Source organism: Daucus carota, chromosome 5, assembly GCF_001625215.2.
Source record: "Daucus carota subsp. sativus chromosome 5, DH1 v3.0, whole genome shotgun sequence".
NCBI classification, from domain to species: domain Eukaryota; kingdom Viridiplantae; phylum Streptophyta; class Magnoliopsida; order Apiales; family Apiaceae; genus Daucus; species Daucus carota.
This window is the reverse complement of record NC_030385.2, coordinates 6,353,183-6,371,918: the sequence shown is the minus strand read 5'-3', so window position 1 is coordinate 6,371,918 and position 18,736 is coordinate 6,353,183. Positions and strand designations below refer to the sequence as shown.

At 35.2% G+C, this 18,736-nt stretch overlaps 3 protein-coding genes across 4 annotated transcripts; 1 reads left to right on the top strand and 2 right to left on the bottom strand.

The window, feature by feature from the left end:
- Window positions 1-627: 627 nt before the first annotated feature.
- Window positions 628-3,648, bottom strand: LOC108220819 (uncharacterized). Its single transcript, XM_017394679.2, has 3 exons — window positions 3,308-3,648; window positions 1,919-2,083; window positions 628-864 (listed from the first exon to the last, which is right to left on the bottom strand). Exons 1-3 carry the CDS (start codon window positions 3,599-3,601, stop codon window positions 763-765), a joined length of 561 nt encoding a protein of 186 aa, XP_017250168.1. The 5' UTR covers window positions 3,602-3,648; the 3' UTR covers window positions 628-762.
- Window positions 3,649-6,080: 2,432 nt separating this feature from the next.
- LOC108223035 (probable methyltransferase PMT26) lies at window positions 6,081-12,007 on the bottom strand. The gene is made up of 8 exons (XM_017397080.2): window positions 10,472-12,007; window positions 10,172-10,321; window positions 8,742-9,012; window positions 8,508-8,618; window positions 8,248-8,422; window positions 7,893-8,165; window positions 6,794-6,988; window positions 6,081-6,691 (listed from the first exon to the last, which is right to left on the bottom strand). The coding sequence occupies exons 1-8, from the start codon at window positions 11,210-11,212 to the stop codon at window positions 6,463-6,465; spliced, it is 2,145 nt and encodes a 714-aa protein (XP_017252569.1). The 5' UTR covers window positions 11,213-12,007; the 3' UTR covers window positions 6,081-6,462.
- Window positions 12,008-13,730: 1,723 nt separating this feature from the next.
- On the top strand, window positions 13,731-17,903 carry LOC108220351 (filament-like plant protein). 2 transcript variants are annotated; one of them, XM_064093363.1, is made up of 6 exons: window positions 13,800-13,923; window positions 14,296-14,339; window positions 14,453-14,590; window positions 14,722-14,911; window positions 15,245-16,629; window positions 17,388-17,670. In XM_064093363.1, the coding sequence occupies exons 3-6, from the start codon at window positions 14,498-14,500 to the stop codon at window positions 17,532-17,534; spliced, it is 1,815 nt and encodes a 604-aa protein (XP_063949433.1). In that variant the 5' UTR covers window positions 13,800-13,923; window positions 14,296-14,339; window positions 14,453-14,497; the 3' UTR covers window positions 17,535-17,670. The 2 variants fall into 2 exon arrangements, with proteins under 2 accessions (XP_017249578.1, XP_063949433.1); XM_017394089.2 differs by lacking the exon at window positions 14,296-14,339 and having other exon boundaries at window positions 13,731-13,923; window positions 17,388-17,903.
- The last annotated feature ends 833 nt before the right edge of the window (window positions 17,904-18,736 follow it).

The window sequence follows — 18,736 nt, the reverse complement described above, 5'->3', positions numbered from 1 at the left end:
TAAAATATCCATTTAAGAGTGTGGAGTATCCATTTGTTGTTGTGATAGTGAGTGGAGTATTTTATTTTACTCCATTTTTAATTAAAAAAACTCGAATAGTAACAATAATTACAGCACTAAAAAAAACGTTATTTTCATTAGTTATAATCTTTTATACTTTTAATAATATTGTATTCTATTATTAATGGACGGTTGTTTATTAACTATATTCTTTTATAATTTCATTAACAATGTAATGTATCATCAATAGATGGTTGGTTCATCGACAGTTGGTGGACTGATGTTACTTGTATCGTATTTAACTCATATTTTTTTATGAGTATCATATATTCATATTCTCTGATAGGTGTTGTATTTAGCTCAGATTTTCAATTACAAGTCAAAATGATTATTTATATTTTGTTCATAAATTATTTATTAACTTTGAATTTATAATACATTTACAGCCAGCAGTCAGATGCGTAGGTCCGGTATAACCGTATAAGTGGTAGAGGTTGCAAGGCATAATGTCAAATATTAATTGGTGAACATTTTTTGCATACGAGAAAGTCATCATTACTGATGAGATCTGCCAATAAAAATCTGTCATATGATTCAGAAGTGAAGTGTAGTCATATAGACACACACTAGAAAAACTTTTCGATTAACTATAATAAATAGTTTGCATTCATAGTAATCTCACTAATTAAAACCCAAACCGACATATTATCAATACTATGCCTTTTGGGAAGAATTTTGATACCCGAATTGGGTTCTCTAACATCACATTTTGTAAATTTCAGGCTTTAAAACCCCAATAAAACGCAAGTTCCTGTATCTTTCAGCAAAATCAAGTCCATAGCCCACCACAAAATAATCCGGGCACTGCCAACAGAAGAGAAGATAGTGTTATCTGGTTTCCTATTAGCCAGAAATAATAGTAAAGATACAAGTGAGGAATGACAACTCTTAGTAGGAATTTCATTCCAACAAACAGATGTATCTCTACTTGCAGGCACACAAAGGTGCCACTAGTATGAGATAGAAACAAGAATGCAAAATGATCACCTACCCCAACAAGATATGACCATATATAAATCATTAAAATTTTAGTAGGGAAATCAAAGATCATCCCAGCTTAGGGTAGTTTCTTGTTACATTGATGCACTAACAACGAAAATGAGTCTTCCAACATGTATTCAATCAAAGATCATCCCAGCTTAGGATAGTTTCTTGTTACATTGATGAACTAATAACGAAAACGAGTCTTCCAACATGTTTTCAGTCGCACAAGCCAACATATAATTTATATAAAAAAAATCTGCTAAAATCGTAAATTGCAACACTCACCAAGTGAAAAGATTTAGTTGAACACATTGTCAAAATGGTAATAGAATGCATTACCACCAGCTATATTTGTTTCTTAAACATCACACAGTTCTTCAAAAAAAAAACACAAAAGAATGCTGGACCATCTTTACTGCAAATTTTTCAGTTTGTATGAAGCTAAACAGAAGATGATGGATCTGTAAAAGATATTTGTTTCTCATAGAACGTTATAGCGGGAAGTGATTATAACATACATATAAGTTTATGATGGCCCCCACCCAATTTTTAATATATTGAGAACAAAAATAAGAGACTTGTGCTAGTACATTTATCCATTCCCTTGCAAGCATGATATAATTGTAGTGCATACATCTTTATTAGGTTGAGACTGTAAAGAGCTTAGCAGGCATAAAGCTTATGACATTCATCTATTTAGAGGGGCCATATCTTTTCATCTGCCACAGCGTGAAAGTTAATCACCCAAAAGTGACTTTTAAAAGAACAAGTAGAGAGGATGTATCTGAGGGTAAGATCAATTGACATAGAATATCTGCAAGAGATTGATTTATCAAATAGTTCTAGAAACAGGTGACATGGAAAATAAAATTACCTCAAAACCACAATAGTATTTTCCGTTCCCCACGAGCTCAAAGTTAACCTTTCGTCTCGATGGCTTATCAAGGAGAGTACACACAGATATGGAGGACGCCCCCTTCTTTTTCAAGTGAGCCACGAGGCAACATAATGTGTTTCCAGTATCTATTATGTCCTCAACCTGTTGCATCAACAAACAATCTTAACAAAAACAAAATGCAAAACAACCATTAAATATAATTAAGATGTTCCGGTACAAGCAAAAACGAGCAGAGGACAGAAAAAAGATAATCATAATATGACCTTACTTCAGCCGCCTAACCTTACTGCTAATTTCGTGTCAGGTTTGTTGACATTAGTGGTGGACCTATTACCAGCCCAGGATATGTTTTGGCCCATCTTGTTAGGCCTTCTATAAATAATTTTAAGAAATTGCGCACAATCGTAGCCCAATACATGTTCATGCAAATGCACAAAGAAAACCAGGTTTAAAAACAAGAATGCAGATTTAAACAATAAACATCTAACTGTTTGTTGATACAGGTATCCAATTTAGGTTTTCTCATCATGTAATCTATTGCAGTTTGCTATAGTTTGGAGGGTGAGTGCATCTTGAGGTCATTAAATACTGGTAAATTTTCATTTATCCAAATCTTTACTTAATATTTCAACTTCATTAGCAATGCGACCTTCAATTTTAACTACTGCACAACTTATATAGTAACTAGAAATTTCATTTTGTGTTAAATAACTATAGTTTTCTTGGCCCTTGAAAACCTCTTTCTAGGTCTGCCATTCCCAAATAATTGAGTAAGAAAAATCTTAACTAGTGATACAAGACTTATAGGGTTGTACTCTAAAGGATTTTTAGGATTTATGAAATCCGTACATGAAAATCTTAAGGTATTTAATGTGGATTTTAATTTGTCTTTAAATTAAAATCTTCGGGTATTTAATGCGGATTTTAGATTATCTTTCAGATTCAATCATGATTTTAAGTAAACTTTACATATCTAGTAGTGCTACGTACTCCAAATCTTGTCCTACATATCTAGTAGTGCTACGTACCCCAAATCTTGTCCTTTTTTTTTTTCTCAAAAAAATTGGGTCGTGGCGGACAAATGGCTTATTTTGATTTGTTGATGCATATATATTCGGACGTGGGGTCATATTATTATTAAAATGACAATTCACACATCAGCATTTGGTATAAATCAATGAAATTTATAAAAATTTGTGCTTAAATCCTTAAAATTTGGTATATTTGTGATTTTTGGTTTTTGTTCTATAACATAGCTATTGAATAGAATGGAAAACATATATGAGCAAGTAATAATAATCATATACGCCCAATGTCAAACAGGTGGTGTGCACTTGTAAAAAACAAATGAAGTTGTTATCATACCACAATCACATGCTTGTCTTGGATATTGAGCTTGACATCGAGTGAAAATTTTGGAGCGCCATCGGAATGAGTAGAAGAACCATAAGAACTAGCTCGAATGAAGTCAACGGATACGGGTAGATTGATTTCCCTGACGAGGTCAGCGAGAAATATAAAAGCGCCGGTGGCTACGCCGAGGAGAATGGGAGGAGATGGACATGATGCAAAATCAGCGGTGATTTGTGAAGCGAGTTGAGTGACTCGTTGAGTTAACGCTTCTTCGGTCCATAGAATTCTATCTATATCTTTCTCCATGCTACTACTGTGTGTTTAGTCAAAACATTCGGTTCAATGTCAATTCTTAAAACCCCTCCAAAACTCACACACATATGATTTTAGTAATTAGTTATTTTTTAATAAAGTAATTAGTTATTAATATAATTTATACTGAAAACACGGTGAGAGGGGTATATTGAATTGAGATTTTAAAGCATTTTTTTATTCATGAAATCCGAGGTATTTGATTGGATTGTTTGAAATCCATTAAAATCATGAGGTATTCAATTGGGATTTTAGATTATATTATAAAATCTGGTGGTATTCAATTGGGATTTTAAATTATGTTTTAAAATCCGATAATATTCAATTGGGATTGTTTAAAATCCATTAAAATCTGATGGTATACAAATGTTGATGATTTTTTTGGATTTCTCAAAATTATGTGTTTTGTGGCATTTTTCAGTGTATTTTAAATTTTTTGAAATCCCATCAAAATTAATGGGATTTTGAACCATTGTGCTTAAATCCTATCAACTCTGCGGCATTTTATCAATAATCCGCACAAAATCAAAATCACATACAATCGATTAATATACATCGACTAAAACAATCCATTAATATCCCAATCAAATACACCCCGTAAAACTAGATTTTTTATGTGTGCACAATCGAGTCCTAATTATATTATAGAAATATTATAAAAATAATAAATATATTATATATATATATATATATATAATATTATTTAAAAAAATCGGATCGGATCGGTTCCTAGTTACAACCGGAACCGAGTAATCGGTTTTGGGTTCGGATTTTATTTTTTCGGTTTCGGTGTGGTTTTATACGATTCGGTTTTTAACGGTTTTAAACGGTTCTAGTTCGATTTCGGATTTATTCGATTTTTTGCTCACCCTGTAATGGACTTCCATCGGCAATTTAGACATAAGGATTTTCTTTTTCTTTTCACAATAAAATATCACAATTTATGTTCAGCAAATGACTATCATGAACCATTATCACAAAAACAAAGAGTAGAAGGGCATTTTTCCTTTCTTTTATTTAGTTGAGCTCCAGAATCCAGATTCAGAATTATTTTTTCTGCTTGTATTTATATAGACATTTCTCCAAAATATACATCCTTATCACATTTTATACCCTTCATATTTAGATATGAGTAAAGTGCACATGGTGTACTTCTACGGGACACCATTTGTAATACTGTAATTCAAAATCGAGCACTTGAAATATTAATCTTTCTATTTCATTACATTTTGTTGTATTCCGTTAATTTAGGTTAACTCGTTAGTAATTTAAGGAGTGTACTCGCACTTTACTCAATAACATCACTTGCAATACTCTAGTTGAAAATTTACGTTCAGGTGCGAATACGCAAAATCACTTAAGTAAAGTGCGAGTACATAAAGTGCACTTTACTCTCTAATTATTAACAGAGTAAACCCAAATTAACGGAATGCAACAAAATGTAATGAAATACAAAAATCGATATTGCAAGTGCTCGATTTTGAATTACAGTATTGCAAGTGGTGTTTGAGTAAAGTGCGAGTAGAAAAAGTGCACTTTACTTTTTAGATATTCCGCTGAAAAATGCACCTCCAATATAAAAATATAACAATAATCTCAATAACCTCCCCCCTGGAAATAGAGAAAAGGTCCAAAAGGTAACTATTTTAAATCAAATGGGTCTGAATGTCATTTTATGGAAAAATGGCTCCAACTATCACTTCAAAACATGACTTAAAGCGGTTTTTTGATTTTTCCGAGTAAAACACGACTTCAAGTTGCGTTTTTAGCTTAAAACACGACTCCAAGTTACGTTTTGAGCTGAAAACAGGACTTGAAATTATGTTTTTGTCAACACAACACGAAGTTGCGTTTTGAAGTGACACTTGGAACCATTTTTTCGAAAAATAACAATAAAAACTTTTTAGCGTTAAAAAGTGACATTTGAGGTCAACACTCATAGAACAATATAACTTGGATACTCTTTTCTAAATATGCATACCCAGGATTCTCTTTTCTAAAATATGTTTGTCATCTCCAAAAAAATTTTAAAATATCCTTGTCATCTCTAAAGTTGATGTTATTTTTTATAAATCATGACCTTTATAAGGCTTGCTGTTACTCAGACAAAATATATTTATACTCTCAATTAACGATAATTTCCATCATTACAATTGTTCTATTCAGAAAAATATTTTGGAAGAACTGCTTCTCCGAAAATTTAAACTCATTCATTTTTAATCATTCTTTTCTCATACTTTATTCCATTTTCATAAAAAAAAATTACAATTTTTTCACTCTGTTCTTTCTCATTTCATTCCGTTCACTTCCGTCCAAGTAACCGCAATTCAAAACTACAGATATTTTAATCCGATACCTAAAAGTTGGTCAAAGACCACCGATATCATCGTCCCCTAATCATTTTTCAGCAAGAAACTAGATAACCCAAAATGAAAAACAATCTCTTTTGGCCTTCTGGGTTTATTAGTTGAGATGAAATTACAAACAAATACATTTCTCAAATCTTCTATAACATAAACAAGATTGTTTTCATCATCCATCAGTACTATAATATGTTCTTATAATATTACAACGGAAACCATAATCAATAAACAATAACCCTGACCAGAGAATATTCAAACCTAATGAACCCTGAGTCACCAAATTGAGGCAACTAACAACCAAAAAGTCTGCAAACCCCTTGGTGCCAAAGAAATATTGAAAACTAGGCAACACTAGTAGACTAAGCTTAAGATATACTGACCAAAGAAATAACCTATTAAACAACTTTTAATAATAAAACGCAGTCAAAATTATGATACCTATTCTTCCTTTTATGAGAAAGAATGCAAGTGAATCGACATGCCTTTTCCCTCTTAGGCAATTGCATATGGAATTGTCACCACCTCATTAGGACGCCACATGCTCTTTTTCACACACAGCAGGCCTTCACTGTCCCTAGTGTAGGTCATGCGGACCTCCCAATGCATAGACTTAAACATGTTTTCTAACTCACTGATGCTCTCTGCTTTGTCCCGCACAAGCAAGTGTCCTTCTGGTCTTAGAATCCGATCAACCTCTGCCACAAATGCCTCGAAATTACATCTGCGACACCAGGAAAATATAAGGATTTGCAAGGTATGTGCTCGTAAGATCTACAGCAAAACTTTTTAAGCAAGTAAGCTGTTGTATGAAAAAGATGCTCACTTCTGTTTTATCTTGGAGAAGATATGATCTGCATGAAGAAGATCATATGTTCTTGGATATGTGCTAAATGACTGGCACCAGTCGTGGTATATTCCAAATAGCCCTCTTTCAAATATTATAGGTAGTGTGTCCGGAGCATCAATGTTAACTACATTCATGACCCAAACATTCATGTCTCTCAGAGCAGCAGCAAATCTGCAGCAATACATATATTCACTTACAGTAAAGTAACACTATTCAAATAACAAGTACATCATGGTATAGGTAAGTCACATATATCCAAACTAAAGTTAAAAAGGGAACAAAATGCTTGAATTTAGACAGGTAAACTAACTTCATGTGAGAAACTCAACAAACAATTTAAAAATAAGTCCAGTAAAATATCTGATATCAAATGTATTTATGAAATTTTACTATTATAATAAAATTTGATTATGCAAAACCGCTCGGGAGCTGATGCTATATAATAATTAGAACATCATACTGTTAGGCCCTTTATTTGAGTCAAACATAACCAATGCTCTCTACTAAAGGTTTGAAAAAAAGGACGTGCTGAAACTGAATTTCAGGAGGATTTGGTGAAGTTAATTGTGTATTGTATCAATTACAAATATAAAAGAGAGGATTTGTTGGAACAAATAATATCTTGGTAGAGTATAAAATATAAATGGAAAAAAGGTTTGCAGGTTGAGGTAGGCATGAATAAGATATTAATGTGTGTGGGAGTGGGTAATCTCACGAATATCACCTAGTTGTGTGTGGAGAGGGTGATCTCTCAAATCCTGGTGTGTGCGTGTGTATATCAATAAAGAACTGTTCTTATTTGTAAAGATTTGCGGCACTGGCAGCTTTTATATATATAGTAGGCCTTGAGACCTGCACAGGTCACATACTAAAAAATTTAATATTTCCCAATAACACATTATCAGAAATTGATCTGCCGAAAAAGAAAAACCTAAAATTTATATAGTCTTTATGATGGAACTTAATCACTCCAATTCCTCAAAGAAAATGTCATACTTATTCATGCATATTGCCCATGAAATTATCACATAGCAATATAGCATCAAGACAGAAATACATAAAATTATTGGCTTACCCTCCGTATACGGCTCTCATATCCATTACATTTCTCACAGTAGACCAATTTATCCCCATTCCACTGATATATGATTTTGTTACAACACGTTTCCAATGTTCATAGTCTGCCGTGAAATCCTCGGGTGCAGCTTTTCCATAAACTCCAACCTGTGAACTTGATAACCAGTAAGGTGGCTTCTCCGCTCTTGCAGGCCACTGTTCTGGCCATTGTGACCCTCGCTCTGATGCACCAACAGGCACTTTATGTATGCACGCTTGTAAAGGCACATTCCTGAAATTAAAAAAGATGCAATTGAGCAACCATGAAAAAAGCTAACATTGAAGATTAATTTTTTTTCAGCTACACAGAATACCAGGCTGCATTTGGATCATCAAATTCTTTGCATAGTGGTGGCTCCATCTCAGATCTTGTCTCGTAGCACTCGTTAGAACTAGGCTTCTGATATATAGCAACACCAACCTTATTTACTCTATCTTTGCTAATAGACATAAGTTCCCAGCACAATGCCTTGGTTAGCTTCTTCATTGCTGCCAATAATTGCAACAAGAAAGACAGAATATGTAAGGCTTGTTGCATAACATGGCAAGAAAGGAACGTAAGGAAACTTCGTACCTTCCCAAATCTCAACATCTTCAGCAAGTTTCTGGTAGACAGGTGTAGCAGACCATACAAAGAAACCACCTGGGCGGAGCATTCGATTCAGTTCTAATAGAAGCTTACCGCCTGAAATTTCATGCCAAGCAACCCATTAATTAAGAGTAGAGGGACAAGCCTCCACATAGAAGCCGCCCATTATGAAACAAAGTCATCAGAAATAAGTAAATGATCAAATGAATCAAGGATTACCTTCAATGTGCCATGGTACCCTGCAACGCGCACAATGAACGATATCAAAAACTCTCCCAGGGAAAGGAAGTCTCTTTGTGCCCATCACAGCAGATAAAGCTGGAATTCCTCTCTCAAGGGCGAACTGAACTTGGGCTTCATGTTCATCTTTTGGGGCAAATGACATGGTCAGCACATCTCTATCGAAAAGAAAACCTCCAAAGCTAGCAACCCCACATCCAACATCCAATATTACACGAGAGCGCTTTCCCCAAGCAATATCAGGTACTATCTGAAGGAACCAGTAACCACACATACATCCATTAAAAATCAGGCTCGTCTTTAAGCAATACCCGCCAATTTCTGAAGGTTAGCAGCTACTTAACAAGCAAAACTAAAAAAAAATTACTGTTCTAATAGAAATTTCTGTTTTAGAAAAGTTTGTAACATTTTCTTGGTATCTCTCCTAAAGACAACCTAAACATCTACTTGTAATGACAGTAAAATAATTATAAAAAATGACATGATACAGTTAAATTTGGTGCACATCTCTTCTGATAAGAAATCATATCCTCAATCCATATATTGTCAACATTACCATTCTAGCTTAATTATTTATCCTCTATGGTCACAAAATAAGACTGACTTCTAATGTTTTTCTAATGTCTCCTGTGCACGCTTTATATTCTATAGTCCTTTTATTAAACTTCGCTTTAAAATTAAGGTTAAATAATTCAATGAATCCATGTAATGACTTAGTATTTAGTAACGACTGCATTAGAATGGATACAATACGGCTATTTATCAAACCCTTTTTCAAGTAGTGCAAGCACAAGTTTCTTTGATACCATAAAAAGCATATTTGGTGGCAGTATATTTGGCTATGTACAGAGATACTCTGTCAAAGTTGTATGTTGACGGTTCAGGAATTTCAAGCACTCAGGCTACTGTACAAGTCAGAGTTCAACTTTTTTTATAAGATGTATTGAGAGTCAGACAGAGTCCAAAGGATTTCAGTTCCAGTGATCTACTAGCATAATTATATATATATGAACAATAAGTTTCAATTCATGATGACGCTGAGTAAATTTTAGGATGATGAAACTGAATGGGTAGAAAACAAAGAATGACCACAGCAAAGTCAACGTATTAGGTTACAAAGTACACAACCACCAACTGCAACTGCAAAAAAATTCTGGCTCTTCAATTTTTAAGGCCATCTTATACTAAGATCATCCCCAAGCCCCCGACTTGGGAGAAGAAAGTTGTTGAACTAGGAGCAGAATAAAAGATTTAACAAAACAATGATCGAGCACAAAGTAGTGACTACTGACTATTATCTGAACAAATATAAAAATACAAAATAGAAGTAACAATAAACGATATTATGTGGTACACCTAGGATAATGTTTTGCAGTTGAAATATATAATGCAACTAAAAAATTCTTGACCTGTTGTATGAAGTCAATGTAATGTAGAGCACCATGCTTAAACTGGGTCCCTCCCCCAGGAAATGTAAGATATTCACCGTCAACTTTCACCCAATTTTGGTGTCCCTTTATTTCTGCTAGCTTTGTGTGTGGAACATTGTGATACCAGATCTGTAGTACCAAAGTTGGAAGTTCATGTAAAGGTATCGTCAAATATAGAAATAAAAACAGATCAATTAAAAAAAACACTGATACATTGTTGATCGAAATCGAAACGCAGCCACAAAATTAAAAGCACTGGTAATAAGTTAAATGCTATACCTTTTCCCTACTCGTGGGCCACTCAATTGAGCGCTGATATCCTTCGGGAAGAGAAACAAGGCAGGTCGGAGGATCCTCCGGACAATGCCTCTCCCTATGTTCATAATGCTTAGTAGATCTAAGGCTCCTGATTGCTTGCAAATTGTCAAGGCATGGAATGTAATCTGGCCCAGCAGTTACATTGCAAATTTTCCAGCTGTAACCGGTTTTTGTGTCTGATTCTAAAGATCCAGTTGTTTCCTTGTTGGACTCTGCTGCTTGAGTCGCCCATGAGGCATCCTGGGTCACAGTTTCATTTGAAAGCTCCGATTGAGCTCCAGAAGGAAAAACCTCCTTTTTCTCTTCTGGTGTCTGACTTTGAGCTTCATTTGTAGCCTTGGACTCATCAGATTTTTTGCCATCAGAATCCACTGGGCTCTCCGTAGTGGTGATATCCCCCTTGGTTGCATCCTCAGGTAAATCCCCAGGATTATCCTCAAACTGCTTGGACTGGTTGTCAGTGTTTACGTTGCTCTGAGTGGGTGTGTCGACCACCACATTTGTCTCGCTAACTTGGGTGCTCTGCTTCACCTCAGTCTCACTGTCAAGTACATTCTTAAGAGGGACGATGGATGATGATGACGACGACGTCATTATCCACACGCCAAGCAAACAAAGCGCAACAAAGACGACAAAAGTGATGGATGAGATATAATTGGTGGATTTTCTTCCATCGACCCTAGAATATTTTCCCAATGCCATGGTAATAACAACAAATTAATTTAGCTTTATTTTTCGTGTCAGGAAGAAATGAATTTAGTCGAGCAGCTGCAGGATGAAGAAGAAGAGGCGATGAATGGAGAGCAGACAGTTCCTAATAGTAAACAAGGATAAAGATGTAGTCGTTACTAGCAACAGTGAATTGATTCAGAGTATTAACACACAAGGCGATGGATGAGGCAGATCCGGGTGGGGAGGAGAGAGAGAGGGAGAGAGAGAGAGAGAGAGAGAGAGAGAGAGGGAGAGAGGGAGAGAGGGAGAGAGGGAGAGAGGGAGAGAGAGAGGGAGAGAGAGAGAGAGAGAGAGGAGAGGGAGAGAGAGAGAGAGGGAGAGAGAGAGAGTAGATAGATCTAGATGAGCTGAAGAACAAGAGAGATATAATAATCAGCAATCAGAGCAAAACAAAGGAAAGATGATAGCAATATTGGAGTGTGACAAGTAGAAGTAGCAACTAACTAGTAGCGGGGAGCAGATCTACGCGAAACACCTGCTGCTCAGATCAAACACACATATCTCCATCCATCCTTCAACTCGTTTTCAATGCGTGTCAAAGTGAGAGAGAGAGATATATAGATTTGAGGAGGGTCGGGGTCGGCCCTAATTTAGGCTTAAGTCTAATAACAGTAATTAAATTACTAGTGTAAGAATTAACAAACAGGAGAACTCACTCGAGAAGAGACCAGAGACTAGAGAGTAGCTCTGCTTGGACTGGAGCTTCCTTGTGTTTATTTCCCCATCCCCCGGTCCCGCTCCTTCTTTATTTCCCCACTCCTTCTTCACTTTTCACCTAAAATACTTACTCCCCTTTATTATCATGAATAATCATCAGTGTTTCACTGTCTATTATCCCTTTCAATCACTTTATGTTTTCTCAATAATTTATTTACACATGGTGTTTCACTATTCTTATCTTTTCCCATCCTTTATATTCTAATAATAATTTAGCTAAATATGATTTTTTTAATAATACTAGCCTTTAACCCGTGCGAAGCACGGGCGGTTATATAATTTGTGATTTGTTTTTTATAATTTAAATTTTAACATCATTTTATTAGTATTTTAATATTAGTGAATTGAATTTTAATTAAATTATATTAACCAATGGATTACATTTTCTCACGAAAATTTAGTTTTTACAATTTATTATCTATTTAAAAATATTTCTTTGTTATTTTTTTTTGACAAATTATTTTTGTTATTAATATGGGATGATTTATTATTCAATTGATTTTAAATTATATTTTTCATATTTCGTATAAATTCATATGTATGAAAAAAAGATATTTGTCGTGTAACGGATTAGAGTTAGAAAAAATTATGTAATTATTCGTGTTTGTATTGATATAGAACATGTTAGAATTCGAAAGAGTTATATGAAGGGTCTTGTTTAAAAAAATAATTCAAATCGATCCATCGACACCGCGATGATGTAGCCGCTCATCCTCGCGGGCTGCCCGCCACCTATGATCATCTCCAAACCCGAAAAGCTTAGCCATAAATGGCCCATAATCAGCCTCGTTGAAAGCGTTTCTCCGCTGCAGATGATCACATTTGATAAACTCTAAATTCAGAGTCACATTGTTAATCACGGTCACAGGCACATTGGAAGCCTGGAATAAGCTGCTTTGATCCTCAAAGAAACGGTAATATACATCTACGGGCGGCAGTGGAAAAGAATACTTCGCATAGTCTCTCCGCCTTCCTTTTAGATTAATCAAGGGATTGGCCTTCCCGTCACCTGGTCCCAATAATCCTCTCCCTCCATGACTTCAATCTCCTCTGTTTGGCAATGGAGGAGAAGTACTTCTTTCTAAAGAAGCTGACTTCTACTTTCCATGACTCGTTTGTGTAAAAAAGGAGAAGCACTTTTTAGAAGTGATAAATGCTAGCTTTTCTTTTAGAGATTCTGCTTATTTCCCAAACACTTGAATCACTTATAAGTCTTAACTTGTTTCTAACTTCTACTTTACTTTTTTACTTTAATCAAGAAGCATTTATTTTAAGCGCACCCAAACTACCCCTAGATTAATTTATTGAGCCCCGCGCACACTGCCTTAGTTTTGAAAACCTTTTTCTATACCACATCTGGGGTGAGCATTCAGTCAGTTCGGTTCAAAACCGGACCGAACCGAATAGACCGAGAATTCGGTTCGCTCCGGACTAAAAGAACCGAACTTTTAAAACTATGATAAAAATTATATTATAAATAAAGTTAAATTTTATGAATTTTTATAAAAAATAATATTTAATCACCAACACTTCATCAAACATAGATTTAATTAATTTGCAAATTATATATTATTATTATGATATATAAGATACATATTATATAAATATAAATATATAATATATATTATTTGGACTATTCGATGTATCGTTCCGGACCGAACATACCGAATTTCCAGAAAATCAGGACCGAACCGAAACGAATTTGCACTTTTCGGTTTTTTGGTTCCGATTCGGTTTTCTTACCCCCTCTGTATTTTTGTGAAGTCTTTCCATTTTCTAGTTGGGCACTCACATAAATCAGTTCTACACGACTCTGTTTTTCTCTTTACTCCTAAATTCAAATACATCTGTATACCGCCTTTATCTTAAATCTTTAAACCCCAGCTAACCCCATGTTATATCTCTTCCAAAACTTGTCATTTTCCCATCGAATCTCTTCCCTTGTTCTTGTCCTTCAGTTTAAGGTAATGATTTGATCTTGCTTCTCTTTCTTGGTTTTATATATACATACATACACTTCCATACTAGAAATTGGGAGCTCAGATGTTGGATTCTTGAATGGGTATGTGTATTATTACGAGTTGTTATTTTTCTTAAAATCAGTGGCCAGGGCTTTTCAGTGATTAAATTGATTTTGATGAAATGGGTAATTAGTTTTTGATACATGTGATTAGTGTGTTTTTGTGGTTTATAGTGGCTTTACATTTTATATCATATCTTTTATCATACCACTTTAGTGTACACAGGTACCACTATTTGTGATTTGACTATTTTCTTTATAAATGTGCTTATAAGTAAAAATGGGTCTGATTTTTTGTTCGGCTTTTGGATAGAAGTCTTTGATTGTTGCTGGGGGTGAAATAATGATAAGCCAAGTCCTGTAAGCTGTAATTATGGAATTTGTAGTTTTACCTGAGTTGTTACTTTTAGAAAGTGTGTTTAGGGGTCTATGATTTGTCATTTGAACTCTTGAAACTAAAATGTGGTTTGCAGCTTCACATTGTGATGGGCCAGTAAAAATTGTAACTAACTATTTAGATGGAAAAGAAAAAAGGCTCCGAGAAAAGCCCTGGTGATACAGGCAGTTCCGGATCTATATCTTCACATTCTGAGCGATACTCGGGTGAACAGGTATGTGAATGTCACCTGACTAACAAGAATACATTAGATACCCATTGTAAGACCATTTATAGGGAGTCTTTTGACTTTTTTGAGAATGCATTCTATGTCCGGCTTGATGCATCCTTTCCTATATTTTGCAGGATACTCTGAAGGAATATTCAAATCATTTTCTCCAACCAGAAGATACCTCAAAAATGGCTGCTCCAAATGGAGAATTTGATGATTATATTCAGATTCTGACAGAGAAATTATCAGCTGCTCTTGTTAATGTAGGTGTCAAAGAAGACTTGGTTAAGCAGCATGCTAAAGTTGCAGATGAAGCTATTGCAGGTCAGTTTTTCTAATTGCCTAGTTCTGACAGAACTAGCTTGTATGATTACCCTCTTACAGGGTTGTTAATATCTTATCAGTTATCATGGGTAATTATAATATCCAATTATATGTCACCGCCACACCATAAAATTGTTCAAGTTTTACTCCAGTAATTTTATATTGTCTGTAGTTACTCTGAATTGTTCTATGACATGCTACATGATCAATTTTGGAGAATGAAATGAATAAAGAACTAGTGACTTTTTGATGAAGTTTGGCTACATTCACTTAGACTAGTATTCTGTTTTACTTTCTGGAAATGTGTTAATTTTATCTCGATGTTCCACTTAGGCTGGGAAAAGGCAGAAAACGAGGTGGCAATCCTGAAGCAACAACTCGAGGCAGCAGTTCAGAAGAACTTAGGTCTTGAAGTTAAAGTGAACCATCTTGATGGTGCTCTCAAGGAATGTGTCAGGCAGTTGAGACAAGTAAGAGAAGAGCAGGAACAGAGAATAAATGAAGCTTTAGCAGAAAAAACCAATGAGTGGGAAACCACCAGAGTCAGTCTTGAAAGTGAGCTTCTTGGTCTCCGGAACCAGACAGAGGAACTTAAAGCTAAAATTCCTGTTCATACTGATCTTGGTGTTCATATTAGGCTGGAGTCAATAGTGAAGGAAAATGCAGTGCTAAAGCTGGAACTTACATATTTATCTCAAGAGTTGGATATTAGGACCATTGAAAGGGACTTGAGCATACAGGCAGCAGAGACGGCTAGTAAGCAGCAATTAGAGAACATAAAGAAGGTGGCAAAGCTTGAGGCTGAGTGCCGCAGGCTTCAATCTGAATTAAGGAAATCATCACTGGTTAATGAACACAAGTCCCCGGCTGCATCTTCTTTGTCTGTTGAGTCTCTGGCAGATAGTCAATCTGATAGTAGTGAACAGATAAAAAATTTTGAGGTCGATATTTTCAAGATGAAAGGAATAGATGCTTATGGCGGTGAACTTAAACGCTCTGACTCATGGGCCATGTCTGAAAGTACTTCAACTAAAAATCAGACATCCTGTTCTTTTGACATGGATATCATGGATGATTTTTTAGAAATGGAACGACTTGCTGCACTTCCCGAGGCCAAGAATAAAATCTGTGCGATTGGATCAGAATTTGTTGCTTGTCAAGCAAATACCAGCGAGAGCTCTTTGAGAGCTGAACTAAAAGCCACCAGTCAACGTGTTACTGAATTGGAAACTAACTTGCAGCAGATAGAAGCTGAGAAAAATTGTATTGCTTGTCGAGCAACTGATATAGAAAACACATTGAGGGCTGAACTAGATACAATGAGTCAGCGTGTTGGTGTATTGAATGATAAGCTGGAGAAGATAGAAGCCGAGAAAGCAGAACTAGAGAATGCCTTGATTGTGAGTACACAATCTGTTGAAGCTGCAAACACTCAGCTAATAATAACTGAAAACAAGCTAAAAGAGCTGCAGAAGGAGCTTACTATGTTTAACGAGTCAAAGAACTTACTTGAGTGTGAACTGGTTGGTATGGAAGTCGAGACACGTACTATGTCAAAGGAGCTCTGTACATCTGAGTTGGATGCAGAAAAAGAGCAAACTTTATCTGCAGAATTGGTAGCCAAGTGTCAAGAAATGGAGAACGAACCAACTATAAGAACCCAGGAAGCTGAGGTTTATCAGACTACAAATTTAGATGGTGAATTAACAGCAAAACAGGTAAGTTATGCATGCGTTGCACTAAATATATAGTTTGTTTGCATATATGCATATTGCCTCATTTTAGTGCTTTTATAGAACAATGGCTGTATTTTAGGGAAAAACTGTAATAAGAATTTAAATAAGAGTTAATTGCAAAACGCATCCTTTTACTTTGGGTCAACTGCACTTTATTGTCTAAACTTTAGTTAAGTGCATATTGCATCCCTTAACATATTTTAGCGCCACATGTTGGACCCTTTTGGCCCATCTTTGTCTATTTTGACCTATTGCTTTGTTGAATTAAAAGAGTTAAACAGGCTTAGGAACCTTTAAAATGTCATTTTAGTTAATTCTTAAGTCTATTTCACTCTTTTAATTTACACTATGATAAGTCAAAATAGACAGAAGTGGCCATAAGGATGCAAAATGCAGGGGCAAAACATGTTAAGAGATTCATTGTGCAATCATCTAAAGTATTGGTAACAATATGTAATTGATCCGAAATAAAAGGATGTGTTTTGCAATTAACTCTTTAATTACTACAACATATAGAGGCGGAATAAAGTTAAATGTATACAAAAAGATCTTACAACTTCTTACTTTTTAGAGACCTTGAATTTTGGTATTTCTATTTCTTAATGATTCACTCAATTAGAGAATCAATGTAAACAATATTTCTCTTTGAAACTTTTAAGTGGATGCAAGTTTACATGTTCACACAAATGTGATCTTTTATGATTGTTAAAAAATATTGTTCTGATGCATATCTATTGCAGGAAGACGTTGCTGCAGCTGCTGATAAACTTGCAGAGTGTCAAAAAACAATAGCATCTCTCGGGAGACAACTAAAGTCTCTACCAACATTGGAAGACTTCTTGACTGACACCCCAATTGTACTTGGGACTATCGGAGGGGGAATTTAAGAGTCCTCCAGCAGTTGGAGCAGTGCCATTGAAGCCTCATTTCAACAACAAAGTTGTGCCAAAGCATGATCAAAGTTCAGAACTATCTGCAGAAACTTGGACTCCTCTAGCCAATGGTAAACACAAAGTGTCACTGGCATCTGTATCATCGTCAAGTTCATCGGGTGCTTCACTTAATAATGCTAGCTCTGGTAATAGCACAAATTGTTTAGGGAAGTTATCTTCGAGTAGTAGTAGAGTAGAACTTGAAAATCATCAAGGATTATGATAATTGTGCGTAGGATTGACGGAACGTGTATGATTGAGCATAGGCTGTGTTACAAAGAAATTTTCAGTATCTGATAAAATTGATTTGTAGGCTTTTTTTTATTTACAGAAAATATTATTTGTAACGTGGCCACTCCTGTATTCCGATAACAACTTTTTGTAAGAAGGCTAGAAGAGTTTTTCCCCTCCGCCCGACTCCTGCTATGAGATATATTTAAAATTTGGATACAAGTTAGAGAATCAAAGATTAGATGTCTTTAAGTACCCTCATAAGTGGCAGCCTCCACCAGCGGATGTGCTCAAAGTCAATGTGGATGCATCAGTCAAGCCAGGGGAGGATTGTTTCTCAATAGGAATGGTTCTCGGGGACCATCAAGGCCAGTATTTAGATGGTAAAGTTATGAGGTTTGCTGGGTGTATATCAGTTTTAGAGGTTGAAGAAGTCGGGATTTAGAAGCTCTTTTATGGACAGAGAGCTCTCTAGCTCAAACCATTATTGTCGAGAATGATGCTCAGCAAGGAGTTACTGCGATCAACAGGATGAATGAGAACCTCTTGGAACAATGTGATATCATAAAGCACTGCAAGAGCATCTGGAGAGGAAAGCTGGAATTTCGGTTTAGTACATTAGAAAGCATGCGAACAAGGAGACACATAGTATGGTTAGGATTCCTTGCGAGTTTAATAGCTTTGTTAATACATATATTAAATTTTTGATAGACAACTTCATACTTAACAAAAATTATTTATTTGTAAACTTCATACTTATTAAATTTTTGATGAACTTTATTTGTAAACTTAATCTCTTATTAAAATTTAATAAGTTTTCTCAAAATGGCCTTAATATATATAAAACAAAAAGAGATAAATAAAGATTAAATTTTTATGGGTAAACTATTGATTTTGTGTGTGTGTATTTGTTTCATTTGTTAATA

What these genes read in the sequence shown, in the direction of transcription:
- LOC108220819 (XM_017394679.2), bottom strand. Translation starts at nt 3,601, where the DNA reads ATGGAGAAAGATATAGATAGAATTCTATGGACCGAAGAAGCGTTAACT. An exon ending in AAGACAAGCATGTGATTGTG is followed by an intron (nt 2,084 to 3,307) that starts GTATGATAACAA and finishes TTGATGCAACAG; the next exon opens with GTTGAGGACATAATAGATAC. An exon ending in AATACTATTGTGGTTTTGAG is followed by an intron (nt 865 to 1,918) that starts GTAATTTTATTT and finishes TTCTGTTGGCAG; the next exon opens with TGCCCGGATTATTTTGTGGT.
- LOC108223035 (XM_017397080.2), bottom strand. Translation starts at nt 11,212, where the DNA reads ATGGCATTGGGAAAATATTCTAGGGTCGATGGAAGAAAATCCACCAAT. An exon ending in ACATTGACTTCATACAACAG is followed by an intron (nt 9,013 to 10,171) that starts GTCAAGAATTTT and finishes TGGTTCCTTCAG; the next exon opens with ATAGTACCTGATATTGCTTG. An exon ending in ATGAGAGCCGTATACGGAGG is followed by an intron (nt 6,989 to 7,892) that starts GTAAGCCAATAA and finishes GTATTGCTGCAG; the next exon opens with ATTTGCTGCTGCTCTGAGAG.
- LOC108220351 (XM_017394089.2), top strand. Translation starts at nt 14,498, where the DNA reads ATGGAAAAGAAAAAAGGCTCCGAGAAAAGCCCTGGTGATACAGGCAGT. An exon ending in TGCAGATGAAGCTATTGCAG is followed by an intron (nt 14,912 to 15,244) that starts GTCAGTTTTTCT and finishes TGTTCCACTTAG; the next exon opens with GCTGGGAAAAGGCAGAAAAC. An exon ending in GTGAATTAACAGCAAAACAG is followed by an intron (nt 16,630 to 17,387) that starts GTAAGTTATGCA and finishes TATCTATTGCAG; the next exon opens with GAAGACGTTGCTGCAGCTGC.